The sequence below is a fragment of the Anguilla rostrata genome, chromosome 12, assembly GCF_018555375.3.
Source record: "Anguilla rostrata isolate EN2019 chromosome 12, ASM1855537v3, whole genome shotgun sequence".
In the NCBI taxonomy this organism is placed as follows: Eukaryota; Metazoa; Chordata; class Actinopteri; order Anguilliformes; family Anguillidae; genus Anguilla; species Anguilla rostrata.
Genome location: NC_057944.1, coordinates 30,808,020 through 30,826,371, shown reverse-complemented (window position 1 = coordinate 30,826,371; position 18,352 = coordinate 30,808,020). Strand labels below are relative to the sequence as shown.

At 45.6% G+C, this 18,352-nt stretch overlaps 1 protein-coding gene across 1 annotated transcript; it reads left to right on the top strand.

The window, feature by feature from the left end:
• Nucleotides 1-10,705: 10,705 nt before the first annotated feature.
• LOC135235714 (uncharacterized) lies at nt 10,706-13,349 on the top strand. Its single transcript, XM_064301500.1, has 3 exons — nt 10,706-11,003; nt 11,107-11,345; nt 12,122-13,349. Exons 1-3 carry the CDS (start codon nt 10,706-10,708, stop codon nt 12,479-12,481), a joined length of 897 nt encoding a protein of 298 aa, XP_064157570.1. The 3' UTR covers nt 12,482-13,349.
• Nucleotides 13,350-18,352: the final 5,003 nt, after the last annotated feature.

Here is an 18,352-nt window from a genome sequence, read left to right as displayed (position 1 = left end):
CTGATAAAAGTGAATCTTTGTCTCATCTTTCCATAAGACCTTTTTACAGAATTTGTGCAGGCTCTTTTAGGTACTTCTTAGCAAACTGTAACCTGGCCATTCTGATTCTGTGGCTAACTAATGGTTTGCATCTTGCTGTGTAGCCTTGGTAGTTCTGTTTGTGAAGTCTCCTGTGAACAGTAGTCACTGACACATCCATGCCTGCCTCCTGAACAGTGTTTCTGATCTAGCGAACAAACACCAATAACAGACTCCAAAGGCAAACAAGACACTGAAAGCTCTCTGAGCACTAAGCAATTGAAGCAATTGAAAACTCCTGATTTATCAGAAACACCTGTATTTTTACAAAGAGCTGCAATTTCTACATGGTGAAACCAAGGTGTATAAAAATATCCTTTAATAAAAGCTGCAAATAGTTTGATTAAAAATCTAAAATTGTGGCGTACAGAGCAAAATCAAGAAGAGAAATAAACATAGTTTTCCCAAACATAATGGATCTCACTGTGTGTGTGTATACATGTATATGTATGTACATGCATAGTCACAATATTTCAATTATAGTTTTGGATTGCAGTTTAGCATGTTGCCACTCCATCCTTGTTTGATTTAACCTGCACGTGAGCTATCTTGGGAGCTCCAGAAACAGCAACATCATGCTACAAATAATATAAGGCTGAATTCCAACACTGTATACAACTTTGGCATGTGGTTAAACAAAACAGCCGTTGAATTTCGCATAACCAGAGCTACTCCCCCACACTGTCTCCGGTCTCTGTCTTCCAATCTTGGTGGCCGTGCGAGGTAGGCTTTCTGAAGGCCACTGTGATCCTTACCCAGAAACCCGCTGCCCAGGTTCTTTTCTCTCGGACGGAATTTTCTATCTGCCTCAATATAATGTTGATGTATGCATTTTGAAGGCATAGAGATGGTGGCTTGATCTGATCTTCCGAGGTAGTCTGAAAAAGACCCTTTGGGTTTGATGGATTCAGTCCCCGTACGGCTCCGTCGGATTAGCGGCTTGGATCCTTTCCCAGGATGTCCTGAAGCACGGCGGCCAGACCTGTGCCATTTGGCACTGAAGTAACAGCCTGTTTGGACCTGTAGCTTAGCTGGCTGCTAATGGCTAACTGCTGAGGTGAGAGTGGTTTAGCAAGCACTACAATAGCTAGCAAGGCCAGCTAACAGTCAGGGCTTTTTGGTGTTCACTGCGCTGATGTTTCTAGACAGGCAGTTCACAAGCGCAGAATGTCTCTCTCTTCTCGGTCGTGTTCATGGCCTGCAACGGCCTGGGCTTTAACCTCGCTCCTCTACCCCCCGAACCCTGGCGTTCAAAACGTTTGTTCCCGCAATCAGCGCACACGAGACAGACCTGTAATTCACTTAATCTGGCAAGCAGCTTATCTCCAGTGGGAGCAATGACTACACAGGCTGCAAAATCACTGTTTTATTCACATACACTGGAGCATGCGGGATATTTTCCACTGGTGGGGTGAGAGGGTGTGGGGGAGGGGAGGAGGTGGAGGTGGGGTAGAAGGGACAGAAATAACAGGAAACAAATCCCTCTGTTGATATAAACCTGTCTGGGTGGCTTGCCATGTGAAATAAATAGATAAATAAGGAGGGAACCTAAAGTTGTGGAATTTAAAAACCAGCGACTCCTCAATCCAAACAGGAACACCTGCGGCTCTCTCTGGACCGGGCCCGTTGTCATGGCAATGCTAGCATTGCACGTAAACAGTTTATAATCTGGTTGGTTGGGAGGAGGCCAAGGAAGGGATGGAAGGGTAGAGGATGAAGAGATGGAGACCAAGGAAGGAGAAAAAGGGTGAAAGAGGGAGAGACAGGCAGGGTGAAGATGGAATGCTGGTTTTTTTTTTTTTTGGCTTTTACTTTCTTTTTTTACCATTAATTCCGGAAACAGATGGCTATACGGGCAAGAAAAAAAGAGGCTTCCAGCATCTTCCAAGGTCACTTCCTGTTCCTGTCCAGAGCGCAGGCGACACACCTTTGTGGGAATTGACCCAGAGAGGCCCTGCATCTGGTCGCAGTGGCACCCTCTTTTTATTTCGATCACACCCCCACAGCCCTGCTTCGCCCACCCTGCTCAGCCATGACTACATCTCTCATCCTCATCCGGATATAACAGATGTGCAGTTCACTCAAGGTATATGAATTTCAGTAGCGTCGTATCCTGCGTTCATTCCAACGTGGGATATGGATTCCAGCGAGATCACATCCTGCTCGTGCTCCGAAGTGGGCTATGAATTCCACTAAGATCATATCCTGCGTCCACTCCAAGAGGGCTTGTGAATTTCATTAGGATAGCATTCAGTATTTTTTCTAACATGGGAGCAACACACACGAGGTTGTGCCTGATACTAAATTTTGCCCTTCGGAAGTATCTTCCCACGTGAGTGCAGTTACACTCTCTTAATGCGTTACTCTTGTGTCACAATTACATTCTGCATCTTCAAATGTCACTTTGGGTGGAAACGATCGCTGCAATCGTCTGAAATACCAAGTTACGGTTTTCTTTTACACCTGATTCCACATGATATCACCTGTAAGCTAACCGCTAATGCATATACAGCCACGTGATTTGCATTCATTTGGTCTCTTGCACTTTTCTGTCACAGCCTTAATTGCTAAAGAAGATGACAGGGGCCAGAAGGAATGCTGGCCCCACCGCACAGCGTTTACACTGTTGCTGGAGATGGGACAATGAAGATAGCGGGTCTATTACTTCTGCAGGGCACGAAAGACAAGGTAGTAGTAAACCTGAAGCGATAAAATAGCATACTGTATATGAATCAATACAGGACATTACTGTAATATCCTCCTAAGACCTCAGGAGAATATTATGTGTATTTATATAATATACAGGTACATGCTGTATAGTGAAGAAACCTTTCACTGTATAGTGAAAAAAAGAAACCTCAAACTCATGCCCCCCAACCCAATAAGTGTACTGTCAGAAAAAGCCTGATAACTCACTGAGGGACAGCACCGGATGGTTACAGATCGCTAAACGCAGTACACACGCTCTCTCCGACAGGGTCTGGGCCCTTAGGCCGAGAGGTTCTGAGGTCACAGGAGTCTGACACGGGGTGGGGCGTGGCATCGCGGTCGCACAGTTATCCGCCACACCCGTTGCAAAAAAGGCCAGGGCGTGACGTCATCACCGCGCGCCATCATAACACCCTGGTCACAGGCGAAGGGGATACGCATGCTCCAGAGGTAAAGAGACCCCCTCACCCGAAGCGCTGCTCGAGCCTGGGGCTGCAGCTTAAACAGGGGAAGGGTGTTCCTGTCTGGGGATGGGGGTGGGGGGTGTTTTGAAAGGCGGAGGGGGCCTGTCTTCATTATCTCAGTTTACTGTTTACCCAGATTTGCGTTTCAGGATATCATCAGTAAATAAGCAGGCTGAGATAGGCATGTTCTGGGGCTTCGCCAGTACGCCCCCACTCCCCCCAGCTGCAACTCCAACGCCCCACTCCCATCCTTGCCCCTAATCCTCACTGTCTTCGTTGAGGCCCCACTACCAGGTTCAGGCTTGAGTGGCAAACCTGGAGACAGTGGTAGGGGTGGGGGGTGATGGTAAGGGTGTGGGGGGTGGAGGTAGGAGTGTGGCGGGGGAGGGCCATGGCAAGTGTGAGGGAGGTGTAGAGAATAGGGGGCACTTTTTCTTTGAACAGAACAATTGAGCCAAAACAATCTGGGCCCTACTGCCCAGCTCTGAACACAAGAACATCAAACAAAAAACAAAAATGGGACTAGAATTTGGGACTAGATTTCAAAAATTATTGCACCACCTAATTACTGAAGCTGGCCCACACGGGCCAAAATTACTGCAATGTTTATTAATGCATATAATTGTAAGTGCTACTGACAGAAACGAGTTAAACTAGGACAGGTGTGTTTTCAACACCCTCCCCCCCTCCCCCCTCCCCTGTCTGCAGTGTCATGTGACACAGGGTGGCTGCGGTTGGGTTACCATTGAGATTTTGCCACGAGGATGGGGCAGATATTGCGGTGCGCTCCGTTCCGCTGCAGGCGTCGATGGAGCCGCTGGCGATGACTCGTCCGCCGCTCGCGAAGGTTGCCGACCCCAATTTGGCGAGGAAGAAGGCAGAGGAAAGGAGGGAGGAGAACGCACCACCTACGTCAGCCGCTACTCTAATGGGCAAATGTCCTTGTCCGGACGCAAGTAAATCAAGCAGTTTGGGGGGGGCGGGGGGGGGGGATTGAGACAGATTAAGAGACACAAAGAGACAGAGAGAGAGAGGGAGGGAACGACAGAGAGAAATCACAGTTTGGGGGAACGGGAGGGGAAGAGGCGTGGGTGCGTGTGTGAGTTGAATTAGAGGCGATTACATCTGCTTCCCAGCCCATCCTCAAAAGTATCTCTTGATGATGTGAAAGAAGGGAGAGGAGATAAACGCAGGAAGGAGAGGAGAGAACAGAGCGTTTCATACTCAAGGAGGGCAAAAAGAAAGGGGCCGGGATGGGGGGGGGGGTCTTGGGGGGGACTCAGTTCCTCTGAAATATCTTAGATTTTTTAGCGTTTCATAGCCTATCATTTAGGCAGAGAGGGAATGTTAACGGTGAGAAGATCGACTTAAGAGCCAATCACAATCTGACAGTTACATTATCAATTCAGAATCTAATCCACTGAGCAATTCACACATCTACAGGAGTACTAGTGGTTACAAGAAAGGTATAGTAGTTAATAATAAATACTAGTTGCTACTGTTTAGTTCTTGGTAGTCATCTGAGAAGGATCACCAGAGGGAGAGAGAGAGACATCAAATTAAATAGCTTAGTTCCTGATTGTCTCTATGTTTTTGTTCATGTTGGTAATATGAGCCCATTTTTCACAGCAATGAAGCACATTTGAAATTCTAACTGAAAATGAGAGAGATGGTGAGTTTCATAGCAAGCTACAAGCAAAAACAAGCCAAAGAAAGAAGGAACGCAGCCGATTTAGGAAGGGGACGCAAACGGAAAGCAGACGGTCTTTCCGCCCCCCTTTCACTGGATGATAAAGATGTTATTTCTTATTGTAAGTCGCTCAGAAATTAGCGATTTGGCAATGCGAGATAGGGTTTGGGTCTTGGCGCGCAAATGAATAGCTTGAGCCCTGGCAGGAAGTATGCTTTTTAGATACTGCCTTTTCTTGTGCCCTTATGTGTGTGTGTGTGCGCGGGCGTCTGTGTGGGTTTTTTTTTTTAATTGAATGATTATTTCTGTGAGGGACTTCTTGGCTGCCTCAGAGGTCTGTCTAGGAGTCCAGACTCCACTGGGTGTCCTCTTTAAAGTGTGCCGCGGATGGTTGGGAAATCGTTGGCGCTGGTGGTCTGCCGACGCTTGTCTGTATCGCTCTGCGTCCCTCCCCCCTCCTGTCGAAAGCAGAACCTTCAAAGTCAGCAAACAGCCCCTTGCCACCAGACCGGCTTTTTAATAAATAAAAAAAAATTTGTTACCTCGAACTTGGCTGTTTTTGATTATTTGGAGTCGAAGACAGCAACATTGTCTGGAGGTTTGGCATTAAAATATCTAAATGTTTACTGAAAGATGGAATAAACGGCACAAAAGGCTGCTGGGCTCATCGTTTTAAGGCCCTGTTTTACTGCGTGGGCAAACCCCGCGTTTCAGTAGGGCTTTACTGGAGATTAACTCAGATGATTGCATCTCTCCATAATTAGAATCCCCAATCTTTCACTTCCTGTCTAGACTGGAATCGGTACCCATGTCACACCCACTACCCCCCAAGCCCCACCCCCCTACACCAGCTATGTGACTCCGCTCAGCGTTTTGACATCACTACGTTTACAAATGAATAACTGGAGACTGTTTCCAAGCAACAAGTTCCAATGCTGGACTAAGATGGTGCTGCAGTGTGAAACAGCAATCAGCAAAGAACTTGTGTTCCAGCATTTTGCTTGAAGAGGCCCAACGCCGACCCCTGCTCCTTACATTCACCAAACTGAGTTTGAGGCGGAGATCGGCTGAAGTCTGAGAAGGGCCCACACTGGCTCCTCGTGACTCGGCAATCCTCGGAGCGCCTCAAAGTCGTCCGCCACAGAAGGTGCGACGCAGACCGGCAGGCCAATGACTCATCCTCCCTGTCCTCTGTGGCAGCCTAAAAAACACGCCCCCGCGTCTACAAAGCAAGCTGGTCAGCCGCAGCACTGATCCAGGAACAGCTTTCCCCGGTCAGTATTCTAATCGAATCCATTCTTGGCTAAAGGGCATGAACTGATCCGAGATCAGCACTCCTTAGAAGCTGTCCTGAATATGGTCCTGAAGGTGCCGCTGTTTGCCATTGCATGCCCCAGTCTAAACACACGTGCCTACCTGCCTACCATGCCCAGAGTACATTCATTTGAGGGAGATAGAGTGGAACAAAAGTCCTTTTGCCCCTCTTGTGACTACCTAACCACAGGTGAGACCATAAACACATGGGCAGAGTCTGAATCTGCTACATCCTCACATGCAGGTGAAGGTGCACGAATTTGGGATGAAAAGCGACACAGAGTTTGCTTGTTTTCTGTTGAACCTGTAAGTAACATTACAGGCAGTGTGAAGCTGGCAACAATAAGAACTTTTGCAAAGGTCTGAAACAACAAGAAAATTACTATTACTTTCAACATAATTCAATAAGCTATAATCAAATCTGCCTTTTTACTGTCACTCATAGTTGCTCATTTCATAATACTAACATTACCTCTAGCTATCCAGCTAGCTGTGTTAGGTAGGGTAACTTACACGGTGCGAGTGGGTGGGGTTGAAGACAGAGGAGGAGACATCTTTGATTGTAAAAACAGACTAATAAATCCTGCATAGTATGCCTTTAAATATCCTACATTTATAGAAAATTTTGCTACTTAACAATTTGGGCTGATTTGGACATGGCCATGGTTTCTAAATTTCAGGGGTTCAAAGGTGTTGAGTGTCATTGTACAAGGGAGGCTCCTGGTTGCTGGGTTTCTCCCCATTTCATCGAGCACAGGCAACTTCTCTGGTGGACTGGGTGCCTGCAGTGGTCCTGCTCCAGCTGCACGTGGAGTGTGCGTCTGCGATGCATTGACTGCGCAGCAGAACTGGCAGGCTCCGCAGTGGAGAGCAGCAGTGGCCGGCACCACGCACTATGAGTCCCGCGTTGATGGACACACTAGTGGCGCTTCAGCAGTGGGGTGGTCCTAGAAATTCCATTAGGCATTCTGACTTGGGTGAAGAAAAAAAAAAACAGCAGTAGATTTTTTCTTAAAAAGAATGCCTAGCAACGAGTCTAAGTTGAAAATTCACTGGAATTGTTGTGACCTAATGGCTGTGTTCATGTATTTTTGTAAGTTATCACTGACACGTTCCCTGAGCTTGACAGGAAGTGAGAGAGGACCACAAACAGGAAGGTGTGGAATGTACTTCCTGTCGGCTGGCAGTGGCAGCAGATTCCTTGTACAAGTAGAACACCTCTCCCCTCTGACTGACACACACACACACAGGCGCATGCACACACACACACACGCAAGAGAATGTTTTTCCATTGGACTCAAAGAGTGGTAGACTGCCAGGAAAATAGTCCAACTGAAGAGAGTGGTTTAAAGAGAAAGGATGAGCACTGATAGCAAAGAGTCTGAAAGTGTGCCCCCCTAGTGTCTACACTGGGTACTGCAGAAGAACAGCAGCGCACAGAAACATGCCATGTACCTTTCTCTTCCCGCTCATGTTCAGTAGGGATCTGGTAGCCAAACAGTTTGAAGAATGATCAGTTGGATAGAAAAAGAGACAGTTTCTTGGGAATTTGGCCAGGACACCAGGGGTTAACACCCCTACTCACTTTCAAAAAGTGTCATGGGAAATTCATTGTTTACAGTGACTCACAGGTTTACATCTTATTTTAAGCACTGCAGCAGTGTCCCGCCAGCTTCACCACAGATGACTTAACATGCTTTGACTCTAGCACATTTGAAACCCAAGAGAATTGTACTTGAGATGCATAACGCTAAATGATAACGTCAGCAAAATGAATGTAATTACAGAATAATGCAATAGCACAACATCAATAACTCCCGAATGTCTCATAGACCCTGCGAGCTTGGATACGAACCACTTGTGCACTTAGGCTTGCCTGACGCATAACAAGGTGCGACCGACCTTGTTCGTCCTTCCTTATTAAATCATAAAGATGAACGACGAATCAGGATCTTGCTCTGTTCAGCGCCGGCCGTCTGTGGATGAGTCACCCGTTCATTCACAAAGGCACATCCTGACGGAATGTTTGGTACAGTGCACCCACGCACAGACATAGCACTAATCCTATCCCCAGCCCGCTCCGCCCTGCCCCATGCTACAGAAAATTCCTACCTCTAATAAGATTGATATAATTCATATTTCTGTCTGTTACATTTAAACGTAGGTCATGTTCTGGAACCTACCCAGATATTATAGCAAAATATCTGACCTTACATTGTTATATTGAATGTAGTAATATCACAATAGTGCTAAATGTTATCAATCGTGCTAAAAATAAATAAATCTTAGCATATGCTTGTCAAGTTAACAACATCAACAACAACAACAACAATAATAATAATAATAATAATAATAAAAACATAATGCACTTAATAGTTTTAATGATCACTGTTATCATTGTCATTAAGAAAGCTACCGTGATTTTAAAAATCTATACACTTGATTACCTCTTGCTATTCACTGCATTACGTTACACAAACGTTCATGTTCTTGGCATTCATACAGTAGCATTAAATGTCCTCTTCAGTCTCAGACAGGTTTTCTATAATATTTCAAAAACATGTGCTAGATTCAGGACAGAAGCTTTGGCTGCATTATTTCAGAGCAATTGAATGTGTTGAGTAAAAAGGCTGTCTAACATAAGCAACACAGGTAATGAGCAGAGGTCGAAAGTCCAGGGGTCAGAAAGTAAAGATCCTGACATGCGTTCATTCCACCTATGCAATACTGGGGGGGGGGGTCTCTTTCTGAACCTGGATTTTCCAAGCTCTGGTATTGAGCTATATTTCATGCTAAAAAATAATAGGAAATTATGTACTTTCATACAAACAAAAAGAAAAAAAGAAATCAGCCATAATCTTAATTCCCAAACAGATAAGAGTCAGAATTATTGACACCCCTGTTATAAGTACTTAGTGCGGTCTCTCTTCACAAGGGTACATTTACTGTAGTAGATTCAATTTAAAACATAAATATTCAGCTGGGTCAGGTCTGGAGCCCAAGATGGCCATTGCAATCAGAGGTAGGAAATCCAGATCACACACACACTCACACACCAATGGTGAAAGTCTAATATGCAAGGTACCAATCAGCTCGTTGGGAGCAATTAGGGGTTAGGTGTTTTTCTCTGGGACACTTTGACACGCCCAGGGCGACTGCCAGATAACCGCTCTTACCTCTTACCTACCTGAGCTATGTTGGGGCACATGGCAGGACTTTTACTTTGTGAAACCAGGACTTTCCACCTCTGTCACAAACACGTGTGCACATCCCAACCCCTGCCCCCCCCCCCCCCCCCCCAACACACACCAGTAGATAAATTGTTTATGTAATTCAATGCAAGTTATTCACACTTCAAACTGACAGCTGAATTAATATAGACAATGTCATCGGTTCTGAGCACACTAACTAAAGTATTACATCTAAATTCCACCTGCAACCACTTCCTCTTCCCGTGTCCTTTTCCAGAAATACTTTTCAACAAGAGATGGAAAATGGCTCACTTTGGATTCTTACATTACATTACATTTATTTGGCAGATGCTTTTATCCAAAGCGACATACAAAAGTGCATTTCATGGTCATGGACAACCACAAAACACAGGTGACACAACCCATCTCCACTGCAGGAACAATGGCATAATTACACCACCTAGTGGCGATTACATGGTGGAGCGGCCCGGAAAGACGGGAACATGGTGCGATAACCAATCAGATTAACCCTTTAACTGACCGCTGAACCGTGCGGTAGGGCTGACTTTGACATTGAAAGAAATCATGAGAAGAAAAAAAAATCTGGCCAGCATCCTAATTGGTGTGGGGCTCCAACCCCCCTTAATAAAGTGGCATAGACAGCATCTAATTTTAGCATTACTACATGGAGCAGCAGGTATCACACTTATCCCTCTTTCAAGACAAGGAGAGCATCACAAATCACTCCCCAGAGCTTAGGGCATAAAGCAGGAATTTGGTATGTAAGAGATAAACCACGATGTGCTTCAGCTAGACGAGATCTTAATGTCACGGTTTCTGTGCAGGGTAGATCATTTTTCCGTGCCTGCACCGGCTCAGTTTTTAGCATTCAGATTAGCCACGTTATTTTGGGTTCCTGTGGGATGATTGTTCCCGCCCTAACATTCCTTGCATTCCTGCAGGATTACCACGGTGATCCGTTTCACTTGTTGGTTGCTCACATCTTCCACTGATTACCAGCTACACCTGTGGCTGGGTATTTAAAGCATTTAAAGCAGTATTTAAAGTAGTCAGTGGAACAGTGCTTGAGTGTAACGTGTTTCGCTCTAGCCAGTTCGCTGGCTCTTTTCTGAGCAAGGTATAAGTATTTTAGGAACCAAGGAATTACAAAGAATTCAGACTTCAGTTTTTTTTGGGGGGGAAAAGGTATTGGGACGGTATTTGTCCAGTTTCTGAGGTTGGCGGTTTTAGGGGTTATTATGTCACCGCACCGCTTCCGCAGGCGCGGCCCCCCGCAGCGACAGAACCTCTCCAACCTTCGCTATCCCTCACTGACCCCCTGTGACAACTTCACGGTCGCAGGAGGGCTATGGAACTGCCAGTCTGCTACGCGGAAGGCTGACTTCATTTCGGCCTACGCGTCCCTCCTCTCTCTACATTTCCTTGCCCTCACTGAGACCTGGATCACACCAGGCAACACTGCAACCCCTGCAGCCCTCTCCTCCTCCTTCTCCTTCTCTCACACCCCCCGCCCGTCTGGCCGTGGTGGGGGCACAGGTTTGCTGATCTCTCCCTCCTGGAAATTCTCTGTTCTCCTCCTCTCTCAACTCTCCATCTCTACCTTTGAATACCACTATTGTTGTTATCTGTCGTCCTCCAGGGCCCCTGGGAAGCTTCGTCGATGAGTTCGACACCCTGCTCAGCTCCTTCCCAGAGGATGGCACCCCACTGATCCTCCAGGGAGACTTCAACATCCACCTAGATGCCTCCCAGTCCGCAGCCTTCCTGCCCCTACTCCACTCATTCAACCTCTCCCTGATGCACTCCCCACCAACACACAAGGCTGGCAACCTCCTAGACCTGGTCATCCTGAGGAATTGCTCCTCCTCCGATCCCACGGTGACCCCTCTGCTCCAGTCTGACCACCACTTCATTTCCTTCTCCCTCTCTCTTGCTCCCCTCCCTCCCTCCCTCCCCTCCATCCACTCCTACTGTCATGGTCCGCCGTACCCTCCGCTCCCTCTCTCCCTCCTCTCTCGCTTCTAGTGTCACTGCTTCACTCCCCCCTCTTGAATACCAGTCTCTGCTAGCTGCATTTTCTACTGCTGTAACCTCTGCTAAAATTAATTATTATCAAACAAAAATTCATATAATCTGCCTCTAACCCGCATCAACTGTTCTCTATTTTCTCTTCTCTCCTCAGCACTCCTCCTCCCCCACCTCAGTCCTCCCTCGCTGCAGATGACTTTGCGGTTTTCTTCGATGAGAAGATTGCAGACATCCACAGCTCCTTCACGTCCACCGCCACTCTTCCCCACTCCTCCCTCTCTGTTCCCTCCCGTTGTTTCCCCACTTTCTCTCCCCTCACTGACTCTGTTTCCCAGCTCCTACTCTCCCACCGCCCTACCACCTGTGCTCTTGACCCTATCCCTTCCTCTCTCCTCCAGACTATCACACCTGACATCCTCCCGTTTGTCACCTCCCTTGTGAACTCCTCCTTGTCTTCTGAATGTTTCCCGTCTTCCTTCAAGCTGGCCCGCGCCACCCCACTGCTGAAGAAGCCCACTCTGGATCCCTCCGTCATCCAGAACTACCGTCCTGTTTCTCTTCTCCCTTTTTTATCCAAAACAATTGAGCAAGTTGCTTCTAACTAACTCTCCTCTTTTCTCTTGCAGAACAACCTCCTAGACCCCCACCAGTCTGGCTTCAGACCTGGTCACTCGACAGAGACCGCACTCCTCTCGGTCAGTGAGTCGCTTCACGCCGCACAAGCAGCCTCCTGTTCGTCCGTCCTGATCCTCCTAGACCTTTCTGCTGCCTTCAACACAGTCGACCACCCCATCCTCCTGTCCTCCCTGGCAGCTATGGGGATCTGTGGCACAGCACTAGACTGGATCGAGTCCTACCTCTCCGGTCGCTCCTTCCAAGTCGCCTGGGCCAGTGCAGTATCGGCACCTCGCCCCCTTGCCACAGGATTTCCCCAGGGCTCAGTCCTTGGTCCACTGGCTGCCTGTTATGGCTCGCATCAAATTTAAGACTTTGGTGCTTGCATACCAGGCGGCTAAGGGGTCAGCACCAGGATACATCCAGAGGATCATCAGACCCTACACACCAGCCAGACCTCTCCGTTCTGCCACCTCTGGACGCTTGGCACCTCCCCCTCTTCGTGTCTGTACCTCCCGTTCTCGTCTGCTGTCTGTCCTGGCCCCTCGCTGGTGGAATGACCTTCCCTTGGCGGTCAGAACAGCAGAGAATCTGACAACCTTTAAGCGCAGACTAAAGACTCATCTCTTCAGGCTGCACCTCTCCCCACCCCTCCCTAGCCTCTAGTTTAGCTCTACTCTACTTACCTCAATGTACCTAGTTAGGCTAATGTTATCTCGTTAGTTTTGTATTTGGCAGGATTGTTTTGTTTGATTCTGATTAGGCAAATGTGATTTCAGTGCTAGTTTTGTACTTGGCAAGATTGTTGTTTATTTGCTCAACAGGTTACCTTACAGGGTTGGAGTCCTGATCTATGTGGTCACTTCTGGCACTACGATCTTTACTTCACTCTAGTGTTTTTCTGCACCTCTGCACTTTTAACTGATGCACTTGCTGTACGTCGCTCTGGATAAGAGTGTCTGCTAAATGCCTGTAATGTAATGTAATGAGTTGGAGTCTGACCCATAAAAATCACCAGGTCTCTTGTCTGGTGACGCTCTGTCAGGCCTGTGCTGCAGCCATCTTCAGCTCCTGCTTTTCTTTCAGGGGCTTGTTTTGGTCAGTTTTCTCTTCAGCATATGAAATATGCTGCTAAAGCAACAAAGATGTTTTTCAAAGCCAAAAACTAGAAAATACTCGGACTGGTCAAGTCATTCACTTGAACTGAATGTAACTGAAAATGCATTTTCATATGCTGGAGAGAATATTCATTATCATTATAAATATATATCCTTCATTTTCAAACCATTGTCATGTCTGTTATTTCATTAAGTTGGGCTCTACAGACATACAGAATTCTGATTGGTTGTTGAACTTAGGCTTTCTGAATAAACCTGACCAAACCTCACAACACATTTTTATGCAAATATTTGGGCACCCCTGGCCAATTTGCATGTTTTTTATTATATTTTTCCCCAGCATGGAACAAACTTGACATGATATTAGGGGATAAACTTGAACTGCTATCATTGAATGTTTAAACAACAAAATCTGTTGTTTTCAATGGGCACGTTTTAGTGTCACCGACCGTCGTCATTTTTCAAAGTGAGTCTGCAGCTTCATTATTTAAATGATCAGCATGCCCCTTGTTTCAACATGCAAGCCTTGCATGGGGAGAGTCAGCGGAATGCACTCTCATCACACTGGTCTAATGGAGACCAAGCACAAGCCCTGAATCAGGAGTCTCAACTGTGTTTAGAAGAGTTGGAAATACTAAAGCTGCTGAGAGAAATTCCAATGTATTGTATATTTTTTTTGTTCAACCTTGGCTGCTTCCAGCCATAAAAGGAAGTGTCTCCCAGTATCAAAGACAAGCAGGGGAGCAAGGGCAGCTGTAACAACTGCTTAAAACAAGTGCCTAACATTCAGCCCTACAATGCCTGCCATTGTCCTGTGCACCAATTAGGCCTACCTACAGGCTAGACAGTATCTCACACTGTATCAAGCCTGGTCTTGAAAATCCCCAGAGTTTCTGCCTCTACTACGTGACCCGGAATGCTATTTGTAAGCCAGTTCATCTTCCAAGTACGAATGTGGCCCCAAATTAATTACAAAAGATAAGTAACATGCCGTGACCACCCTGGTCGGGACAGAAGAACTGGACACAGGGAGATGCGGAAATTCCACATAACTCTGGCGTTTTATTTTGAGTAGCAAGAGAGAGCTTTATCACCCACAAACACAAACGAAAAACCTTTGCCCGTCACCCTCACCTGGGCAAAAACAATAAACTAAAACAACACAGACAAAATAAATGAAATCACACTGTGGCTTTTCAGCCTTTCTCAGTTGGTACGTGCTCTCTCGCCGTCATGAGATATCTCCGGTCTCAGACACCTACTGTGGAAAGAAGCACACTTATAAATCCTGTACTGATTCATGGTAAATGGTAAATGGACTGCATTTATATAGTGCTTTTATCCAAAGCGTTTTACAATTGATGCCTCTCATTCACCCATTCACACACACACTCACACACCAACGGTTAAAGGCTGCCGTACAAGGTACCAATCAGCTCGTTGGGAGCAATGAGGGGTTAGGTTTTTTGCTCAGGGACACTTTGAACCGGCAACCCTCCGACTGCCAGACAACAGCACTTTTATCCTGGGCTATGATTCATAACACAATCCACGTGTGCGGCAACTTAGGCAGTAGGCGCGGTCTTCCAACTGCCCTGAATTCCTCCCACAAACTGAGCCCTGCCAGAACACAAAATTTGTCTTCAAAAGTTCATTTTGAAGTAGAAAATTAAAAATAAGATCTCTCCCTTGCCTTCCTAGAGCTAATTAGTGAAATCAGCTGGCTGAGTTCATGGATGGAAGAAACAAATGGCAGGACTTTTCAAGAGTTTCAATAGAAATCACAATACATCCTGATATACAGTGAGCTCCATAACACTTGGGGAAAGAATACATATTTTTCTTGATTTGGTTCTGTACTCTACAATTTTAGATATGTAATCAGACAATCAAGTGGTTAAAGTGTGAACTCAGCTTTTACAACCACAGTGTATAAAAATCCACTTTAGCTTCCTCAAGTAGCACTTTCTCCCACGGTGCGCAGTAACTGGCACCGTGGGCTATGTATGGCAAATTGTGGTCACTCACTCACTCACTAACGGACGACCTTTGAGGGACGTTGGACGCATGTGCAGGTGGTGCTTCATTTAGTCGGAGTAAGCAAAACAGGATGAATGCGCAGGTGGTGCTTCGTTTAGTCGGAGAAGGCGAAATGCGAACATGTTAGGGTTAGCTAGGGTGGCCACCAGCATGACCTCAGCAAGGAGGACACTTCCGCAGTGGCACGTTATTTTTTCCTGATTCACTGTCTTTTTCTTGGGGTTTTGTTGTATGCTATTATTATTCCTGAATTAAAATGTCACAATGTGGGCGAAAAGTTACCAGGATGTGGGCAACATCAAAGCATACAGATCAGAGGGTCCGACCATCTGACGCAGCTGAAGGTAGTCCAACGTTAGTGTGGACTGGAAATATCTCAGCAAGATGAGAAAGCACTTTGTTGAGCCTTTGTTGGAGGCATCAGTGGCTAGAGAGAAAGGAAGCTCACTGTCCTTTATGTAGTCAGTGTGGGTCTCGACAGAGAACGGCGCCAGTACATTTTCACAGAGTGCCTTAGCCTTTGTTTTTCTGCATGCGATGCCTTCAGCTATTGTCGAACCGTTGTAAATTTCCCTATCCACTTTAATGCCACAGTCTACACTCCTGTAAGACTGATGGTGTTTGACAGTGTGATAGACTTTGCACAGCTCTGCTGCTGTCGTTTTGTTCTCGATTGGGGATCCGGTAGGAAGGAAAAAAGACGAGAGATGTACCTGCACTCCTCAGACTGAGTCGATGCTTGTCGGTCAAAGCATGGCGTTCTACGGCGGCTTTCCCTTCGCTGCTCACATCGAAGTCAGTTCTACACACTGTGCAAAGTGCATGAAATTCGTCAATTCTACTTCTCTTTATGAAATCCGTTTCCTTGCTCCATTCTTCGCTAAAAGACGTTTTTTTCCTTTATGTTGGCATTAGCTGTTAGCATTCATCACATTTTTTTTCTTTTCAACTAGCTATTAATTTAAGGCGCTATCAAGTCTCCAGTGAAAATACTGCCCTGGCCATATCAGTCAGAATTAAAGTTGCGCCGTGGGTCTGGGCGGTTTCCTGCTTGTTATACATAGCCTAGTCCCCTGGGATTTCCTCTGGGATCCCATCCCTATCCCTAACATAAAACCTATTTCACGAATCTTTGTGAAGATAACCGGAACTGTGATTAAATGACAAATCCACAATGTGCAACCTGTACATGTCTGTGGGTGAGGCTGCCAGTTCTTGGCAGTCACCTTGGCTTTCAGAGATTACAGAAAGCTTGACCAAAGAATAAATGAGCAAACAGGTCTGTCTCCTTCTGTCCCACCCACCCCACCCACCTCCCCTCCTCCATCTTCACAGCGCATATTCCACACATGGAAACTTGGTAATTCATCAAGTCTGAGGCCTGGTTCCCACATGTCTGACTCCTAATTGATACCAGTGTCCATTCAGTCTTCTTGTTCCAAAATTTAGTTCAAGGAGCATTACGGTTTACAGTTTCAGTTTTCACCGAAACCTGGCTAAAAATTGACAGCATTGCAACTCTTGTTGAAACTTGTCCTCCCAACAACAATTTTTTTTCAATCAGTGAGACAGGAGAAGTGAGGTGGGGGAATAGCTGCAATTTTTCTGATCAGTTTAGCTGCACTAAAATTGATTGGGTAAATTCTCTTCCTTGGAATATCTTGCCATTGTGCTAAAAGGTTAATCAAATGTACTTATTTTAACATTATATAGACCACCGAAGCAATCGGCAGTATTGCTTTCTGAATTCTCTGAGCTTATGTCTACCATCATTATTAGCTATGATCGAATAATTCTTAATGGAGACATGAACATTCATATTAATAATAGCTCTGACCTGAAGGCCATGGAATTTATAAATCTCCTAGACAACCTAGGATTGACACAACATATAACGGAAGCTGCCCACCAATGGGGTAATACACTTGATCTGGTAGCATCGCATGGAATAACCATTCACAAAGTTTCAGTGTCTGACATTGCTGTTTCAGACCATTACTGTGTGCTCTTTGATGCTATGTTAAGTAGGCCTACACATAGTAACAAAAGAGAATTTATAATCAAAAAACGGTACTTAGACACTGCACCAGAACGAAAGTTTTCTGAACTCTTTTGACCCATGTGATGTACACTGCTCGATAAATGAAATGGTTGATGCCTTTAACAATAACTTAAGGAATGCATTGAACAGTATTGTTCCAGTTAAGACTAAAAAGAGGTCACATGACAAAATATCACCATGGATGAATAGCACTATCCGTGATCTTAAGAAATTATGTAGAAAAGCGGAACGAAAATAGAGGAAAACTAAATTAGAAATTCACCTCAGCATTTTTAAGGAGCAGATTAGTATGTATAACAAGGATATTCACTCGGAAAGAAAAACCCACTTTTCAAAGATAATCGCGGATAATAGCAAGAATTCTAAAGTACTGTTTTTAACTATCGAACGATTATTAAATACCGCGCCAAACCCTTGAGATTCTTAGCCTGACCTCTGGCTCAAAATGTGAGGAATTTTCACAATTGTTTAATGATAAAATAACCATTAACCATTAGAGCACACATGATTTGCCCTGTAACAAGCCAGCAACCATGAGGAATTTTAACAGTATCTCTGATGCAGAACTCGACAGAATTATAGCACAGAGTATATCATCAACCTGCTGCCTCGACCCTGTCCCTACAAAATGTTTGAAAAAGGTTGTTAATACTGTTTCCACATCAGTTCTAAAAAATGATTAACACATCTCTCGAGACTGTAATTTTCCCCAACGCATTCAAAACCGCTGTTGTGAAATCGCTACTGAAGAAACCAAATTTAGACTACAATGTCCTAAGTAATTACAGGCCGATATCCAATTTACCTTACGTGAGCAAGATACTTGAGAAAGTAGTCTTTAATTTGGTAAATGGTAAATGGACTGCATTTATATAGCGCTTTTATCCAAAGCGCTTTACAATTGATGCCTCTCATTCGCCAGAGCAGTTAGGGGTTAGGTGTCTTGCTCAAGGACACTTTGACATGCCCAGGGTGGGGTTTGAACCGGCAACCCTCCGACTGACAGACAACCGGTCTTACCT